Source organism: Chelonoidis abingdonii, chromosome 4 (genome assembly GCF_003597395.2).
Source record: "Chelonoidis abingdonii isolate Lonesome George chromosome 4, CheloAbing_2.0, whole genome shotgun sequence".
Taxonomy (NCBI): domain Eukaryota; kingdom Metazoa; phylum Chordata; order Testudines; family Testudinidae; genus Chelonoidis; species Chelonoidis abingdonii.
Genome location: NC_133772.1, coordinates 17,747,792 through 17,760,456, shown reverse-complemented (window position 1 = coordinate 17,760,456; position 12,665 = coordinate 17,747,792). Strand labels below are relative to the sequence as shown.

The 12,665-nt window shown below is 46.2% G+C and overlaps 1 protein-coding gene across 2 annotated transcripts in view; it reads left to right on the top strand.

Moving 5' to 3' along the window:
- The first annotated feature begins 267 nt into the window (after window positions 1-267).
- MDFI (MyoD family inhibitor) overlaps window positions 268-12,665 on the top strand; it is a 40,528-nt gene continuing 28,130 nt past the window's right edge. The window contains exons 1-2 of one of the 2 annotated variants that reach the window (XM_032768835.2): window positions 268-603; window positions 960-1,064. In XM_032768835.2, the coding sequence (XP_032624726.1) occupies window positions 971-1,064 (94 nt within the window). In that variant the 5' untranslated portion in view covers window positions 268-603; window positions 960-970. Of the gene's footprint in view, window positions 818-959; window positions 1,065-12,665 lie in introns of both variants that reach the window. The other variant, XM_032768842.2, reaches the window with a different exon arrangement.

The following is a 12,665-nucleotide window of genomic DNA, read 5'->3' as shown; positions in this document are numbered from 1 at the left end:
CATCCCACATTTCCCTGTTCCCCCCCACCATCCTTTGACTGCTTGGCTCCACTCCTCGAAAAAAGAAATCAGCTTTTTTTTTTCATTCCTTTTTAAAGTGGCTTTGTGGATTGTTGTGTCTGTTTGTTGGTTCTCGCTGCTTTTTTTAAATCATAGTGCCAACCAGCTTATTATAGGCTGCATGAACTCCAAATATCTCCAGCATGAAGGAAACTGGGTAATCAGCCCTGAATGCAATTTCCTGTGTGAGAGACGGGAGGCAGAGCTTACAGTCTGGAGATAGACTGCACAAACTTGTCCAGTTGTAACCTAACACTGCCCTGAAGAAAGAGCTGCAAAGATAAAGACGTGAAGTGTCCTCTTTATTTGAAACTTCAGGACATTCCTGGCAGGGACAAGTCACCAGGCAGGGCACTTTTAAGGAATATGTAAAGACAAAGGAAGAAAGAAAGACAAGTTGAAGAAATCTAATTAAGAGGGCTGGAGGAGTGGGGTGTTTGGAGAAGGGAGCAGCTTCAGAGACCTGAAGGAGACCTTCACATGGAGAGGACAATAGAATGATACTCCACTTGTGGGAGCTCCATTAAAGTGTAAACAAAAAAAGTGAGTTTCTCCAATGTGTCTCTGTATCCTTCGGGGTGGGAATTGGCTGATCACAGGATTCCTCAATGCTGCTGGGGCTGAAATGTATCTGGAGGGAAGTTTATGCAGAGCTGGAGTTTCTTGCAGCTGAACAATCAAGCAAATTTTTGTGCATGTGGATGCGGCAGTTGGGGAGAGGTGTCCTGCCCGGCTGAGTTAGAAATCCCTTCTTGGGGTGGTGTGGTTTCCTCCTTGTCTCCCCACCTAAGGTCTTCATGCTGATTCATTCCATGTGAGAGTTCCTCATGGCTGGGTTGTTTGGCAATCTTCAGTGAGCTTCTCTCACTGTCTTGCTCTGCATGTGGTGTGTCTGGCAGGTCCCAGTCAGATGTCCGAGGTGAGAAGTGACCTCTCAAGCCATTCTGACTCACTCAATGGAGACCCCCTGCCGGATCAGACACCCTTCCTGCCCACTAGCACAGGTAAGCACAAGGGGCTTTTGTCTCCCGCGCTTTAAACTTACAGGGACTTGTCTCTCTCTGGCCACTGGCAGGAGCCCTAGGCTTCCTTGTTCTTTTTATTTGTTAAGTAGATGTCTTTGTCCAACTTTCTGGATTATAAAAAGAATTGTAGCTCTTTGTGGCTGAGCACAACTTGAGCTAGATCCTCAGCTGGTGGAAATCAGCATGGCTCCACTGAGCTTAAAATAGTTGTGCTGCTTTCCACCAACTGCCCTGTGTTACATCCACCACGCAATGCAATGGAGATCAGAAGCCCAGCTGGTGAAAATCCAGGGAAGCTAATGGAGCCCTACCAGCTGGTGATCTGTGGGTGTGGGGAGGGGGGATGGTGCCACTAGGACAAGAAAGTTTGTGTGAAACTTTCCTGTAAAGTTTCTGTAACTTTCCCATGTCTAATGGGACTTCACCAAGAGCCAGGATCGGTGAGAGCAAGGGCGCTGGAGATGATAGGTGCTTGCTGAGCTGTTTTCCTGGCTTGGGAAGGGAGAGGATGTTGGCTCTGCAGGAGCCAAAAGGGTTAAAGAGCAGGCAGACTAAATGTTGCAGAGACTTATTGGTGAGGGGCTCACCTCCAGGCTTAAAGCCCACTGCTTCCTTTCCCATTTTCTCTCTCTCTCTTTCTCCAAAGACACTATTGTGCTCTCGCAGGCTGACTGTGTGGGATGTAACCTCTCCAGAGGGGGGAAAGGGAGCTTGGGTTTCTTTCTGCTGCCTCCTGCCTGGGTTGCAGACCGTGCAGGGGGAGCCCTGATGCAGCTGCGCTGGAGCTTTGGCTTCTCACAAGAACTTTTGTCTCCATTCAGCCGCCGCATGTTCTTGGGCCTGGGCCAGCTCCTTGCGAGATGTGGCTTCCCCCCACCCTCGCTCTGGGCCCTGATCCTATTAAATTTAATAACATCCTCTAGCCCCTGCTCTGTACCTGGAGAAAGCTGTCTGCTTTATTCCTTCCCCAGATCTGGCTTCAGGCCCCACAATCAGAAGGTGGGGAGGCTCTGGGTTACTGTATGTAAGGGGCTCCATCTAATACCCAGGGACTGACCAAAGATCAGAGAAGATCAGAGCTCAGATGGCAAACCACTGGGAGACCATCGGGTGGATCAGTGCCTGATCCTGCCACCCTTGCTCATGGCACGTGGCACTCAGTCCCATTGACACCTGTAAGATCACTCAGTAAAGGTTACCCAAAAGGGGTCAAGGCTGCAGAATCAGGCCCTAAATAAGTGGGTTCCCTGGATCCCTGATTGCCTCCATCTCCTCCTCCCACTTGGAGCAAATCTAGTGAAATTCCACTACCCGTGAGAGTCCTGTTCTCCTTCCATGCATCGTGCTGTGTTAGCTGCAGTGGGCTGGCTCTGAGAAAGCCTCCTCTTGGAATGTAGCTATTGTGTGTGGGGAGGGGAATCAATTTGATCAGAAGAGGTTTCCAGGCTACTAAATGATGATTCTCCGCCAGCTGACTCTGAGCAAGTTGTTGTATATGTAACAAGCTCTCCTGTAATTTAATATTACCTGCTGTAGAACTCTTAACGCTACGTGAAAGTTGTCCCGTTGTCGTTATTATGGCAACACCATAACGCTTTCATTTGCATTTGCCATAATGAGAATGTTGATTGGGCCGGAGTCTTTGGCTTTTTCCGGGGGATGTCACGCACAGTTGGGGGACCTCCATTGTCAGTGCAATTGGCTTCTGCAGATATTTACAGGAGAAACTACACTGAAGGGCTGATTGAGAGGAATAGGTCAGAGCAGGAAACTGACAGCGAAAGGTGAAACACAGTCTATTGTGTGTGCTGTCAGAGTGAGACATAAAAGAGGCCAAATTAACTCCTGGTGTAACTCCACTGATGGACTTATCCTGCAATGTGCCAGGGCTCAGATTTCAGAGAATACATTCCCTTGTTATGTTCCCCCAACATTTCCAACCGGATACCGTGTTCCCCACTTCCTGTCCCAAACTCTTGCGTGTTGTTTCTGTTTGCTGTTCAGCAGCTGATATGTTCCACCATAGAAGTGGCTGCACCACACGGAAGAATTCTGTGCATCAATGGCCACTGGTTTCCACCCCAGAGATGGATTCATTTCAGTGGTGGGTGAGCAGTCCATAACAACCTCTGTGGGGCTGGGTGGGTTTTACTCAGGAAGTTAGCCCGAGCTTCCGCTGGTGTCGCAACATCTATACAACTATTTTGAGCGCACTGGTGCAGTTCTGTCTACCTGGGCAGTGTAGACATACCCATCGACAGTCTGTGATGAAGCAAGTACTTGAATCCAAGTCTTCAGAGTCCCATACTAGCACCACTGGGCTCCATCTCTTTCACAGCCTGTTGTTGGGGCATGGGACTTTGGCCTAGATCTAGGTTGCTGCATAGCAGAGGTTCGACGGGGCAAGAGTTCTCAGCTTTCAAAACACGAGAAGCTCCTACCCCTTTTTGAAAAGGCACCAAGTGCCATTGCTTAGTGGGAGACACTCACTGGTCCATGGAGAGCCAGAATTCCACCAAGAAGAGTCCATTCCTGCTCTTTGCTGAGGACTAAGGTGAGATGTTTGTTGTTTTTCATCCATCAGGGCAAGAGCAGCTCTCCTTGTGGCCTTTCACTTTCCAAGATTTTCATCCTTGTTTGCAGGGCACTCTGGGGATGGCATCCAGTTTGTCCACACCGTGTTGTTTGCTGACAGTTCCATGAAGAAGCCTTGTCTCTTGGGAAGTTTCATCCAGAGATTCTGCCTCCCTGTTCCTACATGTAGGATTTGATCATGGGGATTTGAACTCAATACCCTTTCACATATAATTCAGGAAGCCAAATTAACTTAGTGAGATTGAGTTGATAAAATAGGTGGGGAAACTGAGGTGCATGGAGGCTCACAGCGAGTGAACCTGTGGCAGAGCTGGGGACAGAATCCAGGTCTCCCCACTCTTAGTCCCATTCCTGACTATGAAGCCGTGCGGTTTCTACCTTGTGAGAAAAGACGTGACCGGGATATTTCTTCTGGGATCTGTGTCCCCTCTCTTAGTAGCCATCTGAAGATGAATGGATCCCAGGTTATCACAGCCTTCTTCTCACCACAAGGAGGGCTGGACCCAGGTACCATCAGAGCAGCCCCTTTGAATTACCAGAGGGCAGCGCTAGAGAAAGATGAGAATCCTCTGGTTTCATGTCCAGCAATGAACGAGTGAGCACAGGCGGCCCATACTCAGATGCCACCTTCATATGGCAGCATGTTGGCTTGTATGGGCCAGTCTTTCTATGACCTTACTTTAGCATGAATACCCTATAGACTTTTCTCTTTCTCCATCACTTCCCTATAGTTGGTTGGAAAATATCAGTTATTTTCTCATGTGGCATTTAGGGGCAAAGAAAATCTGGGCCTTTTGGTTTTTGAAGAGAATTTTTAAAAAATTTATTGTTTCACCAAAAAAGAAACTCCAGTTTCTGATTTTTCATTTCCCTCCCCCTTTTCCAAAATAGAACAAAAGGAGGGGACAGCTGGAACAAAGTTTGGGAGGGGCTGAAGAAAAAATGAAAAATGTAGAGAAAAAACAAATATTTAGGAGAGCTTTTTGGGGCGGGGGTAGGGGGCATTTTCTGTTTAAAAAAAAATTGGTTTTGATGGGAAAATTTGGATACGTTCTACACTCCTCCTCTCTCTCTTTCCCCTGCCCTCTTTCTCCTGGGTACACACACAACTTTTCCTCCTCTCTCTGTCATATGCACCCCGATAGTCTCTCTGGCCACTCCACACTCAGCGTAAGCATCACTCAGTGAGCTCAACTCTGCTCCTGTCAGAGGCTACCGGTGACTCCCCAGCACAGCTGGGAGCAGGCCTGGGCCCACGGTGCTTCGTTTCTGGGCTCCCCGTTGACTTCCACTCCCCGGCTTGGCTACAGTAGCCAGCAATTCTGCGGCTTCCTCAGTCTGAGCGGGGGAAAGGGGAGTGTACTTAACACAAACACGCACACGCGCGCACACACACACACACACACTGGTTTTTTTGACCATTCACAATGAGTTTGCCCTGAGGTATAACACGGGGCTGAAAGCAGTTCTGTCTCGAGGTCCCAGCCAAGCCCCGCTGTACCGCAGGCCCAGCCCTTGTGACAGGCCCAGACAATGCCTCTTTCATAGAGGGCACAGCAGAAGCCTCCCTTGGAGCTCAACTTCTCTGGAAATGGGAGCTCTGCAGAGCTGGGTTTGCTGGGGCGCAAACCACAAGCTACCCTCCCCAGTGCATTGTCCTGCCCATGCCACAATCAAGGTCAATGCAGGAGGCACTGGGACCGGAGGCCTTATCCATATGGGAGAGTTTTTCCAGTATATGTTTTTCCACTACAGCTCCACTGGTGTAAATATGCCAAAAGAGTGCATCCACACCGCTTTGTTTATGCCAGCTTAAATCTCTTCTCTTATGAATCAGGCAGCCCTGTGCTTTTTCAAAATACTGCACTCTTGGCACATCTCCCTTGGTGCCCTATTCCACCACATTCTCTGCCTCCTTGGATTTTTCTTGTGTTGCACAATCAGATACCTTCAGGAACCTGCTGGCATCCTGGGACTTGGGGACAAACTATCAAATTCCCATGATTCCTTTCCAGAATCATTTGGTTTTAGCAAGCCAGCACCACTTCCAAACTGCTGTCAGGCCGTATGGGGAAAGCCTGGCTGCTTGGCACGATCCTGACAGTCAGGCATACCAAACAGGATACCCCAGAGGTATTGGCTGTTGAGAATAGCCGCTGGCTAGCATGTGTGAAGGCCTGTGCACTCCTGAGTGGTCAGTCTGATAGCTTGTCGGTTCTGTTCCCCTGGTTGATCTGTGGACTCGGTGCTCCTCCCTCACTTGAGAGGCGGGGACTTTCGTTGTTTTGGTGGGCTCTGTCCACCTACCCAGATCTGAGACGGGCTGACAACTGGTTCTCCCCGCAAAATTCGTACTTAGGACCCATCTACCTGCAGAGTTGCACCAGTTTAACACCAGGTGCAGCTTGAAACCGATTTAAGTTCTGTCTACATGGCAGTTGGCGGTGTAATTTCCAGCTCAGGTAGATATATTCACACCCACTTGGATTGAGCTTGTGTGCTAAAAATAGCAATGTCACTGCAGCTGCACAGGTGGCAGGATAGCTAGCTACCCCAAGTACATCCCTGTCTGAAAGCTTAGGCACGTCTTCGCACGGCCCATGCAGCCACAACTACACTGCTATTGTGTACTAGTTTGATCCAAGCTAGCACTGGGATAGACTCATGGATTCCAAGACTAGAAGGAGCAATTATGATCATCTTTTCTATCCTCCTGTATAATACAGGCCAGAGGACTTCCCCAAAATATTTCCTAGAGCAGAGTTTTTAGAAAAACAGCCAGTCTTGTCTTGATTTAGAAATTGCCAGTGATGGAGAATCCACCACAGCACTTGGTAAATTGTTCCAGTGGTTAATTACTGTAACCATTAGACATTTATGCCTTATTTTCAGTCTGCATTTGTCTAGCTTCAACTTCCAGCCACTGGATTGTGTTAGATCTTTCTCTGCTAGACTGAAGAGCCTATAATTAAATCTATGTTGCCTGTGTAGATACTTACCGACTGTAATCAAGTTACCCCTTAACCTTCTCTTTGTTAAGCCAAATAGATTGAGCTCTTTCAGTCTATCAGTCAAGTTTTCTAATCCTTTAATCAATCCTTGTGGCTGTTCTCCAACCCCTCTCCAATTTATCTTCCTCCTTCTTGAATTGTGTGCACCAGAACTGGACACAATATTCCAGCAGCGGTTGCACCAGTGCCAAATACAGAGGTCAAATAACCTCTGTACTCCTACTTGAGATTCCCATTTATACAGCCCAAGATCACATTAGCTCTTTTGGCCACAGTGTCACACTGCCAGCTCAGAGCCAGCTGATTATCCACCCCACCCCCAAATCTTTTTCAGAGCCACTGCTTCCCAGGAGAGGGTCCCCTATGGTGTGAGATGGTCTACATTCTTTCTTCCTAGAGGTACACTTTTACATTTAGCTGTATTCAAATGCATATTGTTGGCATGTGCCCAATTTGCCAAACCATCCAGATCGCTCTGAATCAATAACCAGATCTCTTCATCATGTATCACTCCCCTAGTTTTTGTTTCATGTGCAGACTTTATCAGGGATGATTTGATGTTTTCTTCCAGGTCATTGATAAAAATGTTAAATAGTGCAGGGCCAAGAATCAGCCTGGCAAGCCCCACCAACCTGGAAACACAGCTGCTTGATGCTGGGGAGGGATAGCTCTGTGGTTTGAGCATTGGCCTGCTAAACCCAGGGTTGTGAGTTCAATCCTTGAGAGGGCCGTTTAGGGATGGGGGTAAAAATCTGTCTGGGGATTGGTCCTGCTTTGAGCAGGGGGTTGGACTAGATGACCCCCTGAGGTCCTTTCCAATCCTGATGTTCTATGATTCGCCATTTACAGTTCCATTTTGAGACCTATCAGTTAGCCAGTTTTTGTTCCATTTAATGTGTTACACATTAATTATAGATTACTGTAGTTTTTTAATCAAAACATTGTGCAATACCAAGTGACCTCCAGTTCCAGTATACACCTACCCTTAATTAAACTGATGCAAACCCATGTATGGATGCTCTTATTTTGATTTAGTTTAAATTGCTTATGTTGAAAGATTACGTAGGACAGTATATAAGGAGTGAAGCTAGGGCCAGATTTCAGAGAAGGAGGGACAGATTTCAGGCGGGACCTAGTTTTCTGTGACACTCGGAATGCATACCAGTGGCCAGTCCTCTCAGTATGTAGCGTTGGGCTCTCTGCATGCACAATGAAGATCTCTTTCTACAACTCTGCCTCCCTGCCGTGTCACTTATTGCACAGATCAGGAACAGGTTTAAACTAAGTGAAAATAAATCTTTTTTAAACTGAATTAAGAGAGCCCTCACAAGAGCTGGCACCAGTTTAAGAAACCTGATTGCAAAATGTGTGTGTAAACAGCCTCTTAAAAAAATTAGAAGCAGCCAACCAGGTTTTTTTTCATTTTGCCTCCCAAAAAACAACAAAAAGCTTTCTGCACCAGACACCTGACATCTGTATTTTGCTTCTCCTGCTGCATTTGTTTAAAATTAAAATAAAAAAAAGAAAAGAATTCTTTCTGGCATTTTCAAAGATTCCAGTTTCAAAACAAAACAATCCCTCAGCTGGGATCTGCTGTTTGCCACTAGAGCGCTGCGTTCTTCCTCTAGCTTCTAACTGAATTTCATTTGAAATTGCCTGCTGAGGTTCTGAGAGTTGCAGAAACCAGATAACGCCCCTTTTTCTTTTTCTGGAGTTTTTCATATTTTCCCAAAAGTGTAACAAGATGCGTGTGGCAGTTGTGATCTCTCCCATGTATGTGCCCCATAGCCTGATTCCTCCTTGGGGGATTTTGTGTTAGGGCCTGTGTTCAACATGGGCCCTACATACGGGACATCGTTTGTTTCTTTCGCCTGCTTTGTGCTTGGGCTGTCCTCTCCTTGGCTTCTCAACACCAGGCTGCATGGGAGGGTAATGGAGATGCCATGACCAAACATGGTCTTCTGGTTAAAGCACTACTGTGTGACTTGGTAGCTCTTGGTTCAGTAGCTCAGTATGCACAAGGTGCCCCATGGCAAGTCACAGCAGCCAATGTTTTCCAAAAGTGGCTAGTCTTTTGGGGTGCCTCCATTTCTGGGGGGCCCTATTTGGAGACATCTTAAAAGGGCCTCATTCCTAACAGAGCCGAGCACCCGGTCTCTGAAAATCATGCCCCTTTAAAGGTATGTCTAGCTGGAAACCCAAAATCATTCATCATTTTTGCAAAGTCTTAGCCTAATTTAGTGTGTGTGTGTGTGTGTGTGTGTGAGAGAGAGAGAGAGAGAGAGATCCTCGTTTCTAAAATGGGGGTGACAATACTCCCTTTTTCTCCCCGTTTGCCTTTCTTATCTATTTTGATTGTGAGCATTTTGGGGTTGAGACTTTCCCTTACTTGTAGTCTACACGGCAAAAACAAACCAACAAACAAAAGCAGGGCAGTGCAGATGTTCACCTGAGCCCTGAAACCCAGCGACGGGAAAGGTCTCGGAGCCCAGGTTCCAGCCTGACCCCAAACATCTACCCTGCTATTTTTGGCCCTGCAACACAAGCCCTTGAGCCTGAGTCAATTGACTGGGGCTCTGATACTTACTGCTGTGGGATTGGGTTTTTGTGCAGTATAGATGTATCCTAGGAATACAGACAGCACCTAGCACAGTGGGTCCTTATTCTTGATTGAGATAGGTCCAATACAAAGAAGAAGAAGAAGAAGAAACACTCTCATCCACCCCAAACCTTTGCTGAGGTTCTGTAATGTTCTGATACTTGTCAGTGTTCATGGCTTTTTATTGTCACTTCTGATTTCCAGCTAGGTCCTGTGAAAGTCCTGAACCCAAGCCTTGAACCCAGGCTTCAAATTTGCAGAGCTCATGGCTAGTCAGATCTGTGGTTTGTTTCAATTCAGAGCGCTAGGGCCAGATCCTCAGTGGGTAGAAACCATCATAGCGCCACTGACTTGAACAGAGCTGTACTGGTTGATGCCCGCTGAGGCTCTGGATGATAGATGACTCCAGAAGTAGGTGCAGATTCCAAACACCTTGAAGCTCAAACTCTGTATTTCGGCTTAGGCCCATCTCAGATGACAGGAACTATGCATGCCCAAAAGAACATGAGTGAAGCTTTACCAGGGATGTCTCCAGCCAGCAGCAGAAAAATCTGGTGAGAACTAAGCTTCTCTCATCCCTACAAGGAAGGGAGAGATAAAGGGGCCTCTGCTTGATCTTTGGCCAGTGCTTTGTAGGTTTCTTCTAATCCTTCAAACACTGCATAAGACTCCTTATCACCCATATCATTTTGGAATTTTTATTACCCTCTCTACCTAGGTATACACTCTATCTTGTACATTCCGGGTTTGGCTGTAATGTTTCCTTCCCTGGATAAGGAGATTGAAGATTAAAGAGAACACAGTATCGGTAGAGGTCACGGGCTGCAGCGTCTGATGTAGGACAGTAGCCTCTTGTGCTGAGCTTTGGAATTTTGTACCCCGGGATGTAAGCACCAAATTGACCACTGTTTACTGCTGGTTTTGCTGATTGGCACCCTTGGACCAGCATATTACATTCTGTTTTAGCTGCAGCATAAATAATCTGATTGAAAGAAGAATGCAGAGGCCGGGACTGGGTAAAATAGGGAATTATCAATGAGAGCTGGAAATTCTCACCTCTTGGGCTAACTCTAGCCCTGCTTGGGAATGACAGAAAGATGGTATCAGATGATGACTCTTTGGTGTTCTCTATGTATGACAGGTCCCGGTTCCCAGTGGGCCGGGGTCCTCATCATGCAATAGCCATCCCAAGTGGCACTGACGGGCATTGCTGGAGACTGAACTGCTCTTTCCTCACTATATATGGCCACTCCAGCTCAGGACTCAGGCACATTGGTAGGGTGGGGAAATCTGGCCCTGTTGCTGTACCTGTTTTGTGGATAAACAGATGACTTCAGGCTGCACAGCCGTCACTCCAGCCTGTCTCGCAACCAGCGTCAATTCTGATACACCAAGCAGGAATGTGTTCACCCAGTTTGGCAACTTTCAGTTCCCAGGCTAAGAACCCAGGTGCAACACATTCTCAGGAGCAGATGCACATTTGCATGGAAAGCAAGTTGGATGATTTAAGGTATCCATGAGAAATGACTTGCTCCACCCAAATGGCCTAATCATTGGACTGCTTTGCCGTCCTTAGATCAACATCTATGTAATCTGTGGCCCATATAGGGTGACCAGATGTCCCGATTTTATAGGGACAGTCCAGATTTTTGGGTCTTTTTCTTATATAGGCTCCTATTACCCCCCACCCTCTGTCTGAATTTTTTCACATTTGCTGTCTGGTCACCCTAGACCCATAAAGCTTTGTGCTGCCTTTTTAAAAGGAGTTTATTTGCATATTGCCCTGACCCAGTGGAGGTAAGTATTCTGATCCCAAGCCCAAATTGGTCTGTCTATACTCAGTACCACCCCAGAAATTCTGGATTCTCCTCCCTGTTCTAGAAGGGGTGTGTTGTCTACTGGTTAGAGCAGAGGGGGAGCTGGGATTAAGGACTGCAAAATTCTGTTTTCTTAGCTTTGCTGCTATGTTGCCTTGGATGAACACTTCTCTGGCGCGCGCGCACACACACAAAGAGTAGAGTAGGAGTAGTAATAACTTTCTGTTTCACAGGGTTGTTGAGATGAGATTGTATGAATGTAAAGTGCACTGCGGTCCCATTTTGTAAAGTTGGACCCTTGTACAAAGCCTTGAGATGTCTAGCGAGGTCTTAGAATGAAAGGTGTTCTAGAGGTGCAAATTATTGTTCTTGTTAATAATGATGTGCACCAGCTTACGTTTATCTATTCTTCAACTAACTTTTTCTAAGAACTCTTAGGTTAGAAAGGCACAATTTTCCCTGGCAGAACCTATGCTAGGTTGACCCTGTAAGGTTATATAATTACTGTACCCAACATGTCCTTAACTAAGCTCTCCACAATTTGCCCTGGCATTGTGGTGTGGTTCATTGGGCTGTAGTTCCCACAATCTTCTTGGATTTGCTAGGCACCATATTGTCAGCTTTCCAAGCTTCAAGGATAATTGCTGTTTTTAAGGCTATGTTAAATGCCTCAGGGTCTGATCCAGCAGCCTTCACTCATGCAAAACTCCCAGCAAAGTCAAGGAGGAGTTTGCCTCTGTATGGAAGAATAGGAAGAGGCCAATGTGAATCCATCAGGAGCTTTTCAATGACCTGAAAATCAAAAATGAATTCTGTAAAAAGGGGAAACATGAATGAATTGTGACAAAGGAGTGCAAAAGTATAGCACAAGTATGTAGGGACAAAATCAGAAAGTGTGAGGAACAAAATGAGTTACACCTAGCAAGGGATATAAAAAGCAATAAGAAGACGTTCTTTAAATACATTAGGACCAAAACAAAGATGAAGGAAAGTGCAGGTTCTCTTCTTAGCAGGGAAGGAGAGCTAATAATGGATGACATAAAGAAGGCTGAGAGGTTTAATGCCTATTTTGCATCATTACTCACTAAAAAAGCTAAAGGTGACCAGATACTCAACATAATTAATATTAACAAAAAGGGGGAAAGATATGCAAGCCAGAACAGGTTCAAGAATATTTAGATAAATTAGACATATTCAATAGGGCAGAGCCTGATGAAATTAATACTAAGGTTCTTAAGATACTAACTGATGCAATCTCAAAACCGTTGGAGAACTCATGGAGGACGTGTGAGGTCCCTGAGGACTGGAGAAGGGCAAACATTGTACCTGCCTTTAAAAGGGGGAACAAAGAGGACCAAGGGAATTATAGACCAGTCAGCCTAACTTCAATATCTGGAAAGATACTGGAATAAATTATTAAGCAATCAGTTTGTAAGTGCCTAGACGATACTAGGGTTATAAAGAATAGTCAGCATGAATTTGTCAAGAACAAATCATGCCAAACCAACCTAATTTAAGGTAAGGTTACTGGCCTCATGATGGGGGGAAGTAGTTGACA